We start from the raw sequence: 19,143 nt of genomic DNA, 5'->3' as shown, positions 1-19,143 counted from the left end.
TACAGCTACAGAAGTGTACCAGACGGAATTCCACATATTTTCAAAATGTGGGAAAGGTCTGTTATGTTTAACATGTTCACAGCTGATTTGTCTCACTGATCAATGCATCTGATTATTGTCCATCACTCATCAATTGAGTGTGAGGGAAGAAAACTACAAGTCCCAACACTGGCATAAAAACTCTTTATTGTGGAGGAAAGTTAAACATTTCAGATGTTTTTCAGCCCTTTATATAAATCCACACCTGGAAACTCACCTGTCACCTGTAAATCCACATGTATGACATCAGCATTACAAGCAGCCAATCAGGGAAAGGATAATGACAAACATGAAAAAATAGATTCAACTTTTTCTCCCATACAGTCTATACTAGTTTTCTAAACTCCGCCCTCTCCCTCATGACAGACAGCTACCATGGTAACACCAGGTAAACCACATCCTGTGCTTCCTGTCAACATCAGAACTACACTACCCACAATCCTCTGCACGAGAAAGATGAAAGGTACAGACGCTTTGCTTCTGTCCTAATCAGCAATCAATAACCAGTAACAGCCCCTTTGAACTGATAACTGCAATGAGTTAAATGTCTGTGTTCATATAAATATATCAGGACCTACCAGTATTGATCACCTATCAGCAATAATTAGATATCAGATTAGCCTAGAATAGCTGTGTCCATAACGAGGCGGGCTAGGTCAGCAGCCAATCAGAGGAGCTCATACTGACGCAGATGCATTCGCTGGATGATGTCACGACAGTCGTTGAAGACGCGTCGGATGTTCTCGGTGTCGATGGCGCAGGTGAAGTGAGGATAACAGTGATGTTTCCCATCACCGCTGGCCGTGCTGATCCTCTGAAACCCGAGAGTCAACATGTTAGTTTGAACACGGTAATGTCAGTGTGTCAGTGTCAACTGTCAGCATGCCCACATGCCCATGCATGTGCGTCTGTGTTTTACCAGGAACTCGTCTCTGATGAAGAACTTGGCTCGAGTCACTTTGGGGTCTTCATCAGCATCTGGAACAGCTGGAAACACACAAACACTGGGGTCAGGAGGGAGCATGTGCACTCCATGTGTGTATTTGTGCCACACGTATGTGTATTTGTACCCTCAGGAGCAACTTGGTAGTTGGTGTATTCAGGGAAATAATCCTCCAGTTTATGTTTTCCAGCCAGAATCTTGTCAGCCAGCACGTCCTGCTTGTTCAGGAACAGGATCACAGAGATGGTCTTCAGAAACCTGCAGCCAATCACAGAGCAGGGAAGAGTAGTTACAGCCAATCACACAACAGGGGTGGTTAAGCCCCACAGAGCAGCCAATGGGGGTGCAGACCTGTTGGTCCAGATGGATCTGAAGAGGTCCAGAGACTCCCGTAGTCGGTTGGTGGAGTTGTCCTCTCTGATCACCATGTTGTAGCTGCTGCTGGCTGCTACAAAGATGATGGCGGTCACATCTACACACAGGGAGACAACGGTTAGAAATACCCATAATCCTCTGAGGTCAACGACTGTTTCATACTTCCTTTTCTCACCATTGAAGCACTGGATCCACTTCCTGCGTTCGTCTCTCTGTCCTCCTACGTCGAACATGCTGACACACACACACACACACAGCTGTCAGACACAAACACTTTCACCCACTAACATCAGCCTCCAACATCAGATGGAAAAAACATCTTTATCCCCACCAAAAACATATATATTAAAATAAACATATAAAAAAAAGCCCTGAGGTAGAAGAGCCAGGTGACTGGGAGAGGTGAACAGGGGGTGGAGGTAAAGACTCACTGGAAGTTGACTTTGTCCACCTGAAACCTGGTTTCAAAAATCCCTGAAGTCAAAACTCTGCAACGCAACAAATCCTGCAGAAGAAGAACAGTGTCAGCGTGAGCCTGGTCACAGATGAGTCATCCTCAGTGGTGGAAGCTGACTGGTGGGTTTGTTACCTGGTCATTAGGGGTGTAGTCCGTCCTCCTGACTGGGTCCAACCTGTCCAGGAAGCTGCAAAACACACACGCACACACACACAGGTGTTTATGTCACTGTATCTGTGCAACCCTGCTCTTCCCTCCTGAGCTGTGATAGGTCTGTCAGGGTTAACAGAGCATTGTGATTAGTCCCCTGGGATTTAAAATGGTGTGTGTGTGTGAACTGTGACAAACTGCTGCACTGAATTTAGGTTCAGATTCTAGTTTAAGGTTCTGGTTGTGTGCGAGTCTTACTACTGAGCACAGTCGATCAGCTGATATTCATTGGAGCGTTCGAAACATGCCCTCACTCCGCTGTCCTCCCACAGCTTCTGGGTATTTTCAAAGAACTCCTGAGAGAGAGAGACAGACAGACATTTCTGAAGTTGAACTACATTCATTGACTGACAAAAACCCCTCAAGGAGATCAAAACCCCTCAAGGAGATCAAAACCCTAGTCTTGAGTAAGTCCTGGTCTGGAGTCCATGTGAAACCCTGAGCTGCAGGATTCAGTCAAAGGACCTTCAAAGTCTCTGGAGCCTCCTTCACTGCTTCTGGCTGGTTAGATCCTAGACTCATTTTCAGCTAAATGCCCCCGGCGTTCAGTCTGGTGTGTGCATACATTCAGCCGCGGCATATAGGATACAGGAAGCAGCTTGTTTTGTGTGTGGTGGTCCTCAGGGAAACAGGATGTGCAGATAATGAGGCCTCAGGTGAAATGGCGTTCCCAGGTGACCCAGTTTCATCATGCCATTAACCTCATTAAAATAAACAAGTCGTAAGTGCTCCCCCGGCGCTGCCTCAACGAACACTCTGCTTCAGGCATTTGCAGTCCAACGGTCCAGATCTGAGTGCCAACCGCAGGGGTGGCTCATCCTCAGGTGCTTGGTGTCAGGCCTGCTGAACCACAGTCTCAGTTTCCAGTTACAGAACCCCCTTAACACTAAACAGAAACTGCAGCTATCAGTTTATTTCCTCCATAATCTCCAGACAAAGATTCATCCTGTGACCCTGTGAGGTTGTTTGTCCTAGTCCATGATGGGATGTGTGTACCCGTGTGTGCAGGTGTGTGTTACCTCTGTGTACTCAAAGTCCAGCAAGGCTGCGATGCTTTTGATGTAGTCGACTCTGAACTGGTTTTCAGGGTTTCCCAGGGAAACAGGCGGAGTCAGGACACTCATGGCTGACACAATGGCCTGAAACACACAGTGAGACATCAGCCCCTGCCCCCATCCAGACCAGACCAGACCCTGACTTAAAGACTGGACCCTGAATTAAAGACCTGACCTGACCACCTTGACAAGTAATTCTTCTTGTGGCCTGAAACATCTTATTTTAACAAATATTTGTGTGAACAAGAACAACAACAGTATCTTCTCTGAACTTCCTCCTTGTCTGTCTGTCAGATTTTAAATTGTCCTTCAGCTGCTGGTAGAGGTGGTGGACTGCCAACAACCAGCAAGAACTGTTTAAGCTGTTGGCTCCTCCTCACCTACATCTTTCAGTTTGAAGTTTATAAGACTGTTGTGGCAGACCGATCTGGTCCTGTTCTCTTCGCACACCTAATTTTAACAAGGAGTTTATTGATGAGTCTTCTGACTTTTTACCCAGGACCTCTGACAGACTTTGCTGTTTGGGGATTTTAATATTCATATGTGTTGCCATATTGACCAACAGTTTTCTAACTTTATTGGACTCATTTGATCTGGTTCAATCTGGACAGGGACCCACAAACCAACCTGTCCATACACCATATTAAATGACCCGAGTCCATTGGCTCTCTGTTTGGTGATCTAATTTTCCACAGGTTAAAAGGTCAGACCCAGGCTCTTAGGCCCTTCTGCAGACAATCCAGACCCAAGTAGAATAAAGACCAGCTCCAAGCATCTCCAGTTAGACTATGGCTCTGTCAGAGAAAACACCAAAATGCAGTCACTGTTGAGTTTTGATGCAGGGATGCCACTATCCAGCAGTACTCTGTCTCAGACACAGGGAGACAGAGTGTCAAACTCCAGTCCTCAAGCGTCACTGTGCAGTTGGAAAACAAGCAGGACTATGACCCTTGAGGACTGGAGTTTGACACCCCTGGACGAAAGCAACTTATGAATCTCACAGGTTCGTGTCCGAACGTTTTTAAAACATGAAGTCGGCCCAGATCTTAGGAAGCCAAACCCTGAGCCTACTGTGTTAACTCATTTTAGACCTGTCTCTTAATGTCACGTTTCTCTGGCCATTCCTGAACAGAGCTGGGCCTCCATGTCGTCTGCCAGCCGGTTTACAGGACCTTAAGGCCTGGATTTCACAGACCTCTGCAGACCTAGGAAGCCTACACGTTACCCTGATTTGATTTTCGTGACATTGGCTTCCTGTTCCTGCTTATAAATAAGAGTCTTGCTCCCTCTTCTGTTTCTGATCCTTTGTCTTTTCCAACTTCGGACAGATCCTTGAGGTCTGCCAGTTGGATGTCCTGCAGTGGTCTATAACGTAGTCTGTGACTGCTCCAACTTTGTGGAACTCTTTGCCACTTGAGACCGGCTCTATCAATGGGCTCGCTGCTTTTCAGTCTGATGTTCTGTGTCCTAGGACATGGTGTGTGTGTGTGTGTGTATTTTTAAGGTTGTGCTGTTGTTGGTCTGACTGACAGATAGATGTGACCTACCACAATGGCGTCCTTCACGTTCTTCCTGATGTCCAGAACCTTCTGTGTCTTTTCCCTGGAAACAAACCCACAAAGCTAAGCTGTAATCAAAACATAAAGGAGAACATGAAGAAGAACACTTCCTGTCTCCAGGGTTCAAAACAAAAGTTGCTGCAGTGACTCACTCTGGGTCAAAGCCGCCGTCGATATGAAGGATTCTCATCTGCTTCACAATCGTACTTTTACCTGACTCTCCTGCACCTGCAGACAGACAGACAGACAGACTGGTGAGAGACAGACAGACAGACAGACTGGTGAGAGAGAGAGGTAAGAGACAGGCGTCTCACCCAGCAGCAGCAGTCTGTGTGTAGCTTTATATGCGAGTCTTTCTTTCTGCAGTTGTTTCTCGATCTTCTTGTTTGCTTCTCTCTTCGCTTTTTCATCCAGTCGTTCTTCGTCTGTTTTCCCTCCCAGACAGCCCATCTCCGCTGGAACCGCACAGAGCAGTCACAGCCAACAGGAAACCAGTCACAGCCAGTATGCAACCAGTATAAAAACAGTTCACAACCAGTCAAAACCAGTATAAAACAAGGGGGGAAAAAAAAAAAAAAAACTACTCAAAACCAGTAAAAATATTACACTACTCAAAACCGGTATAAAACCAGTAATAAACCTTAGACAACTACTTAAAACAGTATAAAACCAGTAAACATTACACAACTACTCAAAACAGTATAAAACCAATAAAAATATTGCACTAGTCAAAACCAGTATAAAACCAGCAAAAAAAAAAAACATTACACAACTAGTCAAAACCAGTAAAAAAAAAAACAAAAAAAAAACAGCCAAAACAACAGGTTCAACACAACCATTTAAAACCCCCCAAAAAACCCAGTAAAAAAACCACTTAGGTGGTTGTTTGTAGGGTGGACAGGACTGGATCTCAGTAGGAAGCTAAGCAACAGATGGATTTAAACCAGAAACTAGAGAAAAAATGGTTTTGGGTTTAAATCTCAGGTTTTTACCGATTATGTCCTACGTTCAAACTGCAAATCAGAACTTTTGGCAAACCAAACCTCTGCCAGTGAACACAACAAGGCCAGGACCCATGAGCTGGTCCAGTACCAACCTGCAGCTGTGGCCGATCACCAACCCACCGTCTGCGTCCCAGCAGGTCTGGATCAGTCTGGTCCGTCCATCAAAGTACAGAAACAAAGAAAATATGTAAAAAGCAGCAACTCAGCCAACAAGCATCCCACGTCAGCTCCACAGATCCGGTCCAGGTACAGGTCAGAGGCACAGATCCAGTCGTGTTGGTGGTTTTCAGGCGTTCTGTGTTGAGCAGTAAGCAGAGACACACCTGAGCTGCCCTGCCCCCCTGACAGTGCCTCATTAGCTGCTTCTCTGTTTTCTCTTCAGGGGATTTCACTGTTTTTCCTCTGCTGTCGCTGCCTGACAACCACAAACACAACCTGCTGCTGCTGGACCAGAACCGGCAGCTTCCACAAACACAACCTGCTGCTGCTGGACCAGAACCAGCAGCTTCCACAAACACAACCCGCCGCTGGTTGTGGTCCAGTCCTCAGAATGTTCTCTGACATACAGACACAATCCCTGAAACAAATCCAGCAACATACACATGTTCCAGATCAGCTCTCAGAACCAGAACCAGTCCCACGACCAGGTTCCATATCCAGTTACAGAACCAAATATAGGTCCCAAGACTTAAACCCAGTACAAGTCCAGTATCAGAACTAGATTTTAGATTCCCGGTTAGGTACCAGGACCTGTAACAGTTTGACCAAAGTACAGTGCCACCACCTGCGTTGAACAAATTTCTTTATTTATTTAATTTTTTTTAGCTTAAACTTCGACCCAAATCAGTTTTTCTATAAAAATCAACTGCAAACATGAAAACAACAAAAAAAAAAAAGTCTATTCAGTCAAATCTGAATAGAGTGACAAGAAACAATGAAGAAGCATCCAAAGATTGGGTTCTGAATGGGATCAGGACAGAATCTGGATCACACATCCATCTGAAACTTTTTAACTAATTGAAGTCTCCTCTGGTCCTTCCTCTTCCTCTCTTCTTCCTCATTGGCTGGACAGGTTTTCTGTGTTCTCCAGAGACTTCAACCTGAGGCAACAAACACCAAATCCAGACTCAGACTAGATCTTCACAGTCCAACAAGCCCTTATGATGTGTGAGTAGATGTAATCCAGATTCTGACAGACTGATGTGTTTATATCATATCCAGACAAGACTGACCTCTGCACGTGGTCTTCACAGAAAGATCCTAGTCGCTGCATCTCAGATTGGAAAAAAGTCTGCAAGACAAAAAGGACCAAAGTCATTCCTGGATCCCAGAATCAGATTCTGAAGGCTTAAACAGGTTGAGGAATTTGACTCTCTCTAAATTTTACAAAATTAATATATTTCGACTTCTCCAGAAATATTTGAATCAATACCAACATTTTCCCTCAAGTTGTTAAAACCTGTTTGCCTGGAACCACGGTCCGGACTGCTGGACATACCAGGATCTGGGTGTTGATGATGTTCAGCTGTGTTGAGTTTTCCTCCAGTGTCTCCAGTTGCTCCGTGATGTTGCGCTCAAAGCTCTGCAGCAACGACAACCTGCACATAAAAACAGAAACGCAGACAAAATGAACAGAAAAATAGACAAACGTGATTTGTTCACTCGGAAAACCCAAACGTCTCATTATGTTTTTGAGAAATCCTTGGTCACAGGTCAAACCATCGCAAACCTCTCATCACAAAGTATTTGTCCAGGGATGTTACGATTTCCAAAGACTAGAACAATGTGGAATCATTTATTTTATGAAACAGAAGCACACAGGACTACGGTTATTGTCCCACCAACACATCACCGTCCCGCCAACTAGGGATGCAGCGATTAACCAATTTCAATATTAACTACACTTTAACATGTCACGGTTAATTAATTGTAAAGGCTCCGCTACACCAAGTGTTTCTGTTGCATTGAACAGAACTGGTGCAACCTGCACAAAACGAAAACCAAGTTACAACAGCGGTGCACCAGCTGCAAGTGCCGTGTTTATCAGAGACACACTAAATTAACTACGGCAGAGAGACCGAACAGCAAAGCTTTATTTCCACCAAAGAAACACCTGTAGTCAGTAATGTGGGAGCATTTTGGGTAGACCAAGAATCAGTGTCATTGAAGATGATGGATCACCTGTTTGCAAAACCTGCCGCAAAAAAGTTTGTGCCTGACAGGATCCAATACATCAAATTTGATGCAGCACCTGCAGGATCACCACCCAGCTTTACCAAGTGAAGGTAAAACAGGACTAAGTTAGTTTACATGCCAAGTCACTTAATGAAACATTGAGGATGTAGGGAATTAAACATAAACGTGTCAATCAATGCTGTCGCTGTGAGAGTTGGGCTTTCAGTTTAAATTAAAAAATAAAATTTAATTAAAAATAATTTTGTGATCTATTTCTATTTGTTATTTTCAAAAGGGAAATACTGACAGATGTTTACAGAGCAGAGGTCACCTTTCATTAATTCTGGTACCTGTGTGAGTGTGTGGGCAGGTGAGCTGGTACCTGTGTGTGTGTGTGGGCAGGTGAGCTGGTACCTGTGTGTGTGTGTGGGCAGGTGAGCTGGTACCTGTGTGTGTGTGTGGGCAGGTGAGCTGGTACCTGTGTGTGTGTGTGGGCAGGTGAGCTGGTACCTGTGTGTGTGTGTGTGTGTGGGCAGGTGAGCTGGTACCTGTGTGAGTGTGTGGGCAGGTGAGCTGGTACCTGTGTGTGTGTGTGTGGGCAGGTGAGCTGGTACCTGTGTGTGTGTGGGCAGGTGAGCTGGTACCTGTGTGTGTGTGTGGGCAGGTGAGCTGGTACCTGTGTGTGTGTGGGCAGGTGAGCTGGTACCTGTGTGTGTGTGTGGGCAGGTGAGCTGGTACCTGTGTGTGTGTGTGTGTGTGGGCAGGTGAGCTGGTACCTGTGTGAGTGTGTGGGCAGGTGAGCTGGTACCTGTGTGTGTGTGTGGGCAGGTGAGCTGGTACCTGTGTGTGTGTGTGGGCAGGTGAGCTGGTACCTGTGTGTGTGTGGGCAGGTGAGCTGGTACCTGTGTGTGTGTGTGGGCAGGTGAGCTGGTACCTGTGTGTGTGTGTGTGGACAGGTGAGCTGGTACCTGTGTGTGTGTGTGTGTGGGGGGACAGGTGAGTTGGTACCTGTGTGTGTGTGTGGGCAGGTGAGCTGGTACCTGTGTGTGTGTGTGTGGACAGGTGAGCTGGTACCTGTGTGTGTGTGTGTGGACAGGTGAGATAGTACCTGTGTGTGTGTGTGGGCAGGTGAGCTGGTACCTGTGTGTGTGTGTGGGCAGGTGAGCTGGTACCTGTGTGTGTGTGGGCAGGTGAGCTGGTACCTGTGTGTGTGTGTGGACAGGTGAGCTGGTACCTGTGTGTGTGTGTGGACAGGTGAGCTGGTACCTGTGTGTGTGTGTGGGCAGGTGAGCTGGTACCTGTGTGTGTGTGTGTGTGTGTGTGTGTGTGTGTGTGTGTGTGTGGGGACAGGTGAGCTGGTACCTGTGTGTGTGTGTGGGCAGGTGAGCTGGTACCTGTGTGTGTGTGTGTGTGGGGGGACAGGTGAGTTGGTACCTGTGTGTGTGTGTGTGGACAGGTGAGCTGGTACCTGTGTGTGTGGACAGCTCCAAGCAGCGACGAGACATGCTGCTGACAGTCTTTCAGAGACCTCAGGACGTCCTGTTCGACTTTTTGCCAGCAGATCTGTTCATGTTTGTGGTACAGATGTTATCGACTGTCAGAGGGACCGGTGATCAGAGCCAATAATCAATAACGTCACTCACAGTGAAGCGCTGCTGCAGTTGGTCTTTAAAGCTTTTGAATGTGGCTGTGATGTCTGAAGTCAGGTCTGATGCTGACTCCGCCCCTGGTTCCTTTATAGGCACCGCCTCTTCGCTGAACTGTCTCTCCTCTACTGGTGTTGGCTCCACTCCCTCAGGTGACCAATCTGAGACCAGGTGAGCAGCAGATTCAGATTCACAAACAGTAAAAAGCTTTTATTTTGAAATAATTAAAAGAGAAATGACCTATGTGTTCCAAGTTAGACTCCTCCCCCTCAGGCTGAGGCTCCACCTTCCTCTTGTAGTCTGGTGAACCCTCAAGTTGGTCTGACAGGTAGCCTGTTTGGGTCATACACAGCGACAAGATTAGGTGAAACTGTCCCTTTTAGAAGAGACGTTGAATCATTCTGAAGAAACGACAGAGGTAAATACCTGAGTCTGCAGCTGCTCGCTTCCTGTCAGAACTGACGGGCTGAAAGACACAGTGAGACTCAAACAGGTGACACAGCAAATATGTGCCCTAGAGGAACCAAAGCAGAAAGGTACCTGATTTACAACTGAGCTACTTGCTCCAAACTCCTCACTTTGCTCCACCCTTACAGGAACACCTGAGACACAGGTACAAAGAAACACTGAAGTGTTGATTTCTTCTTATGACCGTTTTGAATCTGCAGTGGGACACAGGAAATCTGCTGGCCAGCCAGATGTCAGCCGGACGATCCAGAACGTCATGTGAGAGGAAACACTGCACCTGATGTGGGGGTGGAGTGTCGGATCTGGTCGAACAGAAGCTCCGCTCGGCTTTTGCCTGCAGTCTGACAGCATTGAGGTTGGTTGTAGATACTTACACCTGGAATTTGTCTGATTCGTGCTCAGGTGGGGGTTCAGGTGGAGTTACCTTGGCTACAGAGTCATCGTCTTCACTGCTCGGAGGAGAAAGAGGCAGGACTGGACCGTAAATAAACAAACAAAATGTTCTGTCACTATAACAACTATAAAAGTGGACCGGCTGTTAACAGACTAAACAAATGGGCTGTAAACAAACAGGCTGTAAACACTCACTCTTCAGCCGACTCTTGCTTTGTGGTTTCTTCCTGCTGTAGGAACAACCGCTGTGTTTATCCAAGGGGGACGGAGCCTGGACAGAACTACTGGGGGCTGTAACCTCGGGGGAGCTATTTACTTCCTGTTCAAATAAACAGGTGAGGAGACAGACAGGTGAGCAGACGGACAGGCGATAAAACGTACAGGCGATGAAACGGACAGGCGAGGAGTGAGGAGACAGGTGAGCAGACAAGGAGTGAGGAGGCAGATGAGGTGACAGGTGAGCAGACAGACAGACGAGGAGTGCGGAGACAGACAGACGAGGAGTGCGGAGACAGACAGACGAGGAGTGCGGAGACAGACAGACGAGGAGTGCGGAGACAGACAGACGAGGAGTGCGGAGACAGACAGACGAGGAGTGCGGAGACAGACAGACGAGGAGTGCGGAGACAGACAGACGAGGAGTGCGGAGACAGACAGACGAGGAGTGAGGAGACAGACAGACGAGGAATGCGGAGACAGACAGACGAGGAGTGCGGAGACAGACAGACGAGGAGTGCGGAGACAGACAGACGAGGAGTGCGGAGACAGACAGACGAGGAGTGCGGAGACAGACAGACGAGGAGTGCGGAGACAGACAGACGAGGAGTGCGGAGACAGACAGACGAGGAGTGAGGAGACAGACAGACGAGGAGTGAGGAGACAGACAGACGAGGAGTGAGGAGACAGACAGGTGAGCAGATAGATGGATAGACAGACAGGTACTCTGAAGACCCTCCGTGCAGCCTCCTCCAGTTCTCCATGGTGTTCACAGCTGAAGCTCAGCTCCACCCTCTGACCTCTGGTGGTGTGGTGAAAGATGGGAATGTTCAGCTGGACTCTGAGGACCACCTGTGGCCCAGTGCATCCTTGGAAATCACAGAAGAAACATCCTGACAGACAGTCACCTGTGCAGGTGTCGATGAGGACCGTGAATATTTGAAACATACTGACCATCGTCTTTCACGTGGAGACTGTATTGGTCCACTTCATCCCGTAGCAAGTGGATGGAATCCCACAGAAATCCCTGAAACCCGATTACAAAAGAAACCACAACAGACAATCGGGTTACAAAATTCTACAAAAGCTTGGGACCCAAAGACAGATGGAATCACCGACGCATGACCCAGAATCAACTACCACAATGCCCTGATCACCTGTGGCTCATTAACGAAGAAGCTCACACATTCCGAGCCAAGGTTGAAGTCGATCCAGAACTCGTCTACAGTGTCATCATCAGGTTGGAACAGCTACAGAAGGAGAAAAGATGAGCGCTAACCCTACCCCTAGCTGCAGGGGGTCAGGCCAACAGGAGGACAAGGTCTTACCTGTGTGGAGTCGAGGAAGGCTGTGAGGCAGGGGAAGGTGTAGACCCTGATGGACAGACACCAGCACATGCCACGTTATACAATAACCAACCGGACTCTCAACTATCACCACAACCGGTTCATCAATTCATCACCTCCTCTGATCTCCCTGGCAACGGTTCACCAGGTTCAGGAAACATCTACAGTCCTGAGAGAGAGACAGGTGGTCGGTGTGTCAGACAGACATTCAGGCAGACAGACAGAAGAAATCAGTCATTCAGACAAAGACAGACAGGGACAGGTGGGTCTCACCCCCTCAAAGTTTCGGTCTTTGATGTCACAGAAGGCGGTGCTGATGTCATGATTGGGGAACCACTGATTGGCTCGCTCCTCTCGTTTCTTCCTGGGAGTCAGCCGACACAGAGCCTCCGATAGGCTGACCTGCAACTCGTAGTCTCCATGACAACAGTAAACAACAACAAAAAAAGTAAATAAGAGAGGACCACAAATACTACCCCAGTTCAAGTACAGACTTACCTCCACCTGTTAGGACTGTTTCTGCAACCTGGGCCCTGGTTAAACACAGAAAGAGAGACATCCAATCAGACAGGCAGTCATTCAGTCAGACAGGTAGGTACAGTCACACTTACAGTATTTTGTTCTGGTTCTCATCATTCTGGATCAGTTTCCACTCCTTGCGGCTGATGGACCCCAGAATGGTGTTAAAGGTTCTGATGGCCTTTAGAGAGACAAGGAGATATCAGATATCAGAACAGACCAGCGGAGACCATTAGAAGCTTGCAGAAACCAGCTGGTCCATTAAAAACCATCATCTAAAACCAGCAAAGACCTTTAGAGAACCAGGAATTACCTCTAGTCGCGGTCGAAAGGAAATTTCTGTTTCTATGGAAACCCGAGCCAAGTGAAGGAGGACCACGGACAGTTGACTGACTAAGACAGATAGGCAGAGAGACAGACAGGTGAGTTTAGACATGAACACGAGACACAAAACCAGATTGTGACTGAAAAATAAAAACCAACAAACCTGGAAGAGACGACTGACCAAGCAGCTGTGAGACAGACAGACACACTGTCAGAGTTAGTCAGGAAACAGACAGACAGACAGTGTCAGTCAGACAGAGACGGACAGACAGACATTCAGTCAGTCAATCAGAGAGTCAGGTGACAGTCAGAGTGTCAGGAGACAGTCGAGTCGGACAGAGACATTCAGTCAGTCAACCAGAGAGGTGACAGAACGTCAGGAGACAGTCAGAGACAGTCAGAGACGGACTGAGACGGACTGAGACGGACTGAGACGGACTGAGACGGACTGAGACGGACTGAGACGGACTGAGAGAGTGTCAGGAGATACAGTCAGGAGACAGAGAGTCAGTCAGAGGCAGACAGACAGTCAGTAAGTCAGACAGACAGACAGGCAGACATTAAGTCAGAGAGTCACTCATGGACCATGTGCCATCCCTGCAGCCCATGACCCAGCCCTGTGGACCACATCCTGGCCCCGTGGACACCTCTGCAGTGCACAGCTGTGAGGTTATGTGGCTAAAACAGCTGGAGATTTCATTTCCCAGCATGCTCCTCACCAGGAAGTAATCGTAGAACCCCTCTGTCAGGCTGATGAGGGGAGTGGAGCTTTTGTGGAGATGAGAGGTCAGCAGATCATAGACAGCTTCGAACCATGACAGAACCTAAACAACAAACAAACAACAGGAAAACAAAACGGCAAACGACACAAGTAAAAAAATAACACCACCGACAACTGACTATTGCTCAGTACAGACTGATCATTGGTCACAGATTAATACAGATCAGTACAGATTATTGATCATGGACCATACTGATTATTGATTAGAGATCATGTTTGTTATTGGTTATGAATCAGTATAGATTATTGATTATACTGTGGATCAGTACAGGTTATTGATTATAGATCAGTACTTTAGCAGTCAGCCCATGGTCGATGAGCTCCTGTAGGTTGGTTTTCTTCTGTGACAGAATCTCCAGAGCCTTCAGGACCACCAGGACTCTGCTGAAACTAGATCCACAGAGATCCTGTTTGGAGACATACAACAATAAGCAACCATGAACTGGGGTGCTGTTGTAAACTACATTTTCCTGATATTTTTTTTTTCAATCTGGACCTGCTGTCATAGCAACAAGTTCTTAAAATGCAGCCTGTGAAGGTTCAACAAACTCAGTAGGTGTAGAGACGTGACACTAGTTTAGTATCATGTTTCTTGATTGGTTTCTTGTGCATATGAGCGGCCAATTAGATTCCAGGGTTGAAGGACTCCTCAGTGCGGTGAAGTTCTTTGGGCAGTGCGGTTGTTGGGCCTTTGGAGTCACTGGTTTTGAACTAAGAGTAATTTCATATGATTCTATATTATCAATATTTTCAACTACTTTGTTCATTGTTTGAAGATAAACTCAAAGATAACATGAAAGTGTGGATATGCATGTTTGTTTTCCATCTGGTGTTGGTAGACCTCTCATAGTCCTCTATATTCTATGTGTACTTTGTGTTTATTGTAAGAATAGGTATTATGGACAAGTGAGCATAAAGACAGCCATTTATGATCACTTGGTGCCCTCTACTGGAGAAGGAACAAACTACACTAATAGGAGGCGTATGTTAAGTCAGAATAGTAAGGAAGATTTTTTTATTTCTTTGTTAAAGACCACATTCTGCCAGCGTTCGCCGTAGTTAGAACAACAAGGTAACAATAAGGTACAAGTGTCTCCCCCATCCCTGACTGGATGCCTGTGGCAGCTGTACACTACCTGAACCTCAACAACTGAGATCTCTTAACTTTGGAACAGAGTCCGACGAGAGCAACGTTCACAGTATCAGCCCTCACTGTGTGCACAGGACAATATTCTCTGGACTAAACTAGGACCCAGATCATGCCCCGGTACCTTGGTAACAAGCTGGTCCAGTCTGGTCAGGGTGCTGCTGGTTAGTCCTTCATGGTGGAGTGCAGAAACCAGATGAGCTGCGTCCCCACGGTGTAGACTGTCCTCAATCTTCATCGCAAACTGACACACACAGAAACAGGTTTTCACAGTGTGGACTTTTATTTTGAAAAAAGCATAAAGTTGTAATTGATCATCATTCACAAAGAAGATGTGCGTTTTTCAAACCATCTGTTACGAAAACACAAGTCACAGTGAATGTTTTTCACCTCACTGCACCAAATCTCACTCTGTGTCACAGCGAGTTCAGCTGAGGCTTGTTTGGACTGACGGGCTTCAGGGTAAGGAAGAGACATGAGTGGACAAATGCTCTTCCTTCCTTCCTTCCTTCCTCTGTCTCTAGTATGGATGACTGTCAGTAAATTAACTTCCTCATTTAGAGAAACAGACAGCAGAGGGCAGTGCAGCCTGCACTGTGTCACATAGAGGGGGGTGGACAAAATAACACACGCACTTGCAGAATCCGGTGTTTTTTTTAATTGTAAACATGATTTTATTCTCTATTCTTTGGTTTATATTCATGTGATATATTAACCTCAGTGTGCCAAACTCCGTTTAATTTTGCACCGATTTAAGACCAACACTAGCAGGAACATTTGCACTTTTCTTTGGTTTATATTCATGTGATACATTAACCTCAGTGTGCCAAACTCCGTTTAATTTTGCACCGATTTAAGACCAACACTAGCAGGAACATTTGCACTTTTCTTTAGTTTTTATATGAAGTAACTCGGGTTTAACCCTTTTTAACAAAAAATGGCTTTTATTTACCATCGTGTCTCTCTGCTTGATCTCGGCGTGGCGGGAACGCGCACAGCTGCAACCAATTAACTCATCAGCGCGTCGAGGCCGCGCAGCAGAGGGATGAACCAATATTACGGTTAGTTTTTTCTCGCGAGATCAAGGCGTGTGCTGATTGGAGCCGATTGGATTCGATGTTGACCTGAGCATCTTTAAATGGGAAAACTTCTACTTGACGGAGGCACATTTAGTCACATATTCTTTCTTAGGTCTGATTAAAAACAAGCATTAATCTGTCCTGGTCCCAGTACTGATCCCAAAAAAAGAACTGAAGCCTGAGCTCTGGGTTGATGACCCCTGACATGGAAACTCTTGAGTTTCCCGGTCCAGATCAGCTAATCAGAGTTGGTCAGGCATGTGGAATCAGAAATCATTATGAGTAATGAGAAATAGTAATATTTCAGTTTTCTGTTTTCCCATGAGATCGATAGAAACTTATAAACCCTGGTCTAAGAAATGAAAACCCCTGAGGGAGTCTCATTACCCACAATCCTTTGGTCTAACACTGACCACCCTGAGTTTGTCTTCCAGGAGGCTGCAGATGGACTAAAGGTTCTGTTCATTTAAGATGTGGCTTTAATTCCAAACATAGCGCTGTCAGTCCGACTACACAGGCTCACATTAGAGTTCACAAACATGGCCCCCAAAAAGGCTCGGAGCCACCAGCCCCCTCTCACTGAACCTGCTAATTCTGTAAAGTCTGTAGGTCCCACGTAACCTTTTCCAGAATCCAGAATCAGGCCCAGTCTGAACCCAGAACTACAGAATGAATTAGCCGTGAGTGTTCCTGTGCTGGACCTATACCCTCCTGAAACATAACAGAAGGAAAGGAGAACCCAGGACTCCAGACTGAAATATTGGGACAACAGTGAGAGGTCAGCGTTGGGTCCAGTACTATAACTGTACAGGAAGTAAAGGAACTGTGAGTGGCTTGTCTGTGTTTTACAGTGGAGGGGGGCAGGTGTTGCTCTTACCTGTGGATATGCCTTCCTGGGTGACACAGGCACAGAAACTGGGAAGGTCAGGGTCAGGATCAGGGTCAGGGTCAGGATCAGGTTCTGACAGAGATGGCCGATGATGTTACTGATGACCTTTGTTTGTTTGTTTGTTTGTTCGTAGCAGCTTGTTGCACAGTCGCACTGCACATGGTTGGTGTGTTTGAAGCTGCTGATTCAGAGAAACACACACACCTGTTTACCTGCATGTGTGTGTGTGTGTGTGTGTGTGTGTTGTGCAAACACTCCAGTGTTTCTCCCAAAACAAACAAACTCATTCGTCATCACTTAGAGGACAAGAGGACTGCAGCTCACCTGCCTGCCTGTCCCGAGGGGTCACACAATCCTTCTGGTCTACCATAACCCCTGTTTGAATCTGGTCTGGGTCAGTGTGTCAGATGGGGACTGTGGGGATCAGAGTCCAGCAGGTCCAACAGGTATGAGACATGCTGGCCTGTGGTTCTGGAGTTGTTCCACCCATCTCATAATCTGTCTAAAAAAGTGAGAGAGATGCTTTTGACCGTGACCCCCTTAAAACCCTCCCTTCCTCCCTTCCTTCCTTCCTTCCTTCCTTTAAATAAAACCCTCCCTTCCTTCCTTCTTTCCTTCCTTCCTTCCTTCCTTCACTTAAATAAAACCCTCCCTTCCTTCCTTCACTTAAATAAAACCCTCCCTTCCTACCTTCATTTAAATAAAACCCTGCCTTCCTTCCTTCCTTCATTTAAATAAAACCCTGCCTTCCTTCCTTCTTTCCTTTAAATAAAACCCTTCCTTCCTGCTTCATTTAAATAAAACCCTTCCTTCCTTCCTTCCTTCATTTAAATGAAACCCTGCCTTCCTTCCTTCATTTAAATAAAAACCCTTCCTTCCTCCTTCCTTCATAATAAAACCCTGCCTTCCTTCTCGTCCTTAAATAAAACCCTTCCTGCTTCGTTCCTTCATTTAAATAAAACCCTTCCTTCCTTCCTTCCTTCATTTAAATAAAACCCTGCCTTCCTTCCTTCCTTCATTTAAATAAAACCCTGCCTTCCTTCCTTCTTTCCTTTAAATAAAACCCTTCCTTCCTTCGTTCCTTCATTTAAATAAAACCCTTCCTTCCTTCCTTCCTTCATTTAAATAAAACCCTGCCTTCCTTCCTTCTTTCCTTTAAATAAAACCCTTCCTTCCTTCGTTCCTTCATTTAAATAAAACCCTTCCTTCCTTCCTTCCTTCATTTAAATGAAACCCTGCCTTCCTTCCTTCATTTAAATAAAACCCTTCCTTCCTTCCTTCCTTCATTTAAATAAAACCCTGCCTTCCTTCCTTCTTTCCTTTAAATAAAACCCTTCCTGCTTCGTTCCTTCATTTAAATAAAACCCTTCCTTCCTTCCTTCCTTCATTTAAATAAAACCCTGCCTTCCTTCCTTCCTTCATTTAAATAAAACCCTTCCTTCCTTCCTTCCTTCCTTCATTTAAATAAAACCCTTCCTTCCTTCCTTCCTTCCTTCATTTAAATAAAACCCTTCCTTCCTTCCTTCCTTCATTTAAATAAAACCCTTCCTTCCTTCCTTCCTTCCTTCATTTAAATAAAACCCTTCCTTCCTTCCTTCATTTAAATAAAACCCTTCCTTCCTTCCTTCATTTAAATAAAACCCTTCCTTCCTTCCTTCCTTTAAATAAAACCCTCCCTTCCTTCCTTCTTTCCTTCCTTCCTTCCCTCCTTCCTTCATTTAAATAAAACCCTTCCTTCCTTCCTTCCTTCATTTAAATAAAACCCTTCCTTCCTTCCTTCATTTAAATAAAACCCTTCCTTCCTTCCTTCCTTCATTTAAATAAAACCCTTCCTTCCTTCCTTCATTTAAATAAAACCTTTCCTTACTTCCTTCCTTCCTTCCTTCCTTCCTTCGTTTAAATAAAACCCTTCCTTCCTTCCTTCATTTAAATAAAACCCTTCCTTCCTTCCTTCATTTAAATAAAACCTTTCCTTCCTTCCTTCCTTCGTTTAAATAAAACCCTTCCTTCCTTCTTTCCTTCATTTAAATAAAACCCCTTCCTTCCTTCCTTCATTTAAATAAAACCCTTCCTGCTTCCTTCCTTCCTTCCTTCATTTAAATAAAACCCTTCCTGCTTCCTTCCTTCATTTAAATAAAACCCTTCCTCCTTCCTTCCTTCCTTCCTTCCTTCATTCATTTAAATAAAACCCTTCCTCCTTCCTCCTTCCTCCTTCCTCTTCATTTAAATAAAACCCTTCCTGCTTCCTTCCTTCATTTAAATAAAACCCTTCCTCCTTCCTTCCTTCCTTCCTTCCTTCATTCATTTAAATAAAACCCTTCCTCCTTCCTTCCTTCCTTCCTTCCTTCATTTAAATAAAACCCTTCCTGCTTCCTTCCTTCATTTAAATAAAACCCTTCCTCCTTCCTTCCTTCCTTCCTTCCTTCATTCATTTAAATAAAACCCTTCCTCCTTCCTTCCTTCCTTCATTTAAATAAAACCCTTCCTCCTTCCTTCCTTCCTTCCTTCCTTCATTCAT

At 45.8% G+C, this 19,143-nt stretch overlaps 2 protein-coding genes and 2 long non-coding RNA genes across 4 annotated transcripts in view; 1 reads left to right on the top strand and 3 right to left on the bottom strand.

The window, feature by feature from the left end:
* The window catches only part of LOC113121869 (zinc finger protein 665-like), a 219,208-nt gene that overhangs the window by 157,765 nt on the left and 42,300 nt on the right, over positions 1–19,143 (top strand). The gene's annotated exons all lie outside the window — the stretch shown is intronic.
* LOC113121903 (guanine nucleotide-binding protein G(olf) subunit alpha-like) lies at positions 232–5,094 on the bottom strand. The gene is made up of 12 exons (XM_026292784.1): positions 4,953–5,094; positions 4,791–4,866; positions 4,627–4,681; positions 3,044–3,163; positions 2,223–2,320; positions 1,947–2,001; positions 1,789–1,862; positions 1,533–1,591; positions 1,334–1,454; positions 1,110–1,240; positions 959–1,026; positions 232–853 (listed from the first exon to the last, which is right to left on the bottom strand). Exons 1-12 carry the CDS (start codon positions 5,086–5,088, stop codon positions 707–709), a joined length of 1,140 nt encoding a protein of 379 aa, XP_026148569.1. The 5' UTR covers positions 5,089–5,094; the 3' UTR covers positions 232–706.
* Positions 9,895–10,547, bottom strand: LOC113121930 (uncharacterized). The gene is made up of 3 exons (XR_003294808.1): positions 10,520–10,547; positions 10,356–10,405; positions 9,895–10,272 (listed from the first exon to the last, which is right to left on the bottom strand). It is a non-coding gene; the product is annotated as an uncharacterized LOC113121930 (long non-coding RNA).
* Positions 11,351–12,189, bottom strand: LOC113121929 (uncharacterized). Its single transcript, XR_003294807.1, has 5 exons — positions 12,160–12,189; positions 12,003–12,055; positions 11,869–11,914; positions 11,495–11,567; positions 11,351–11,409 (listed from the first exon to the last, which is right to left on the bottom strand). It is a non-coding gene; the product is annotated as an uncharacterized LOC113121929 (long non-coding RNA).

This window comes from Mastacembelus armatus, chromosome 20 (genome assembly GCF_900324485.2).
Source record: "Mastacembelus armatus chromosome 20, fMasArm1.2, whole genome shotgun sequence".
In the NCBI taxonomy this organism is placed as follows: domain Eukaryota; kingdom Metazoa; phylum Chordata; class Actinopteri; order Synbranchiformes; family Mastacembelidae; genus Mastacembelus; species Mastacembelus armatus.
The sequence above is the reverse complement of the archived record's forward strand: the minus strand, read 5'-3'. Positions and strand labels throughout refer to the sequence as shown.

What these genes read in the sequence shown, in the direction of transcription:
- LOC113121903 (XM_026292784.1), bottom strand. Translation starts at nt 5,088, where the DNA reads ATGGGCTGTCTGGGAGGGAAAACAGACGAAGAACGACTGGATGAAAAA. An exon ending in ACTACACCCCTAATGACCAG is followed by an intron (nt 1,863 to 1,946) that starts GTAACAAACCCA and finishes CTTCTTCTGCAG; the next exon opens with GATTTGTTGCGTTGCAGAGT. An exon ending in GTGGATCCAGTGCTTCAATG is followed by an intron (nt 1,455 to 1,532) that starts GTGAGAAAAGGA and finishes CCCTGTGTGTAG; the next exon opens with ATGTGACCGCCATCATCTTT.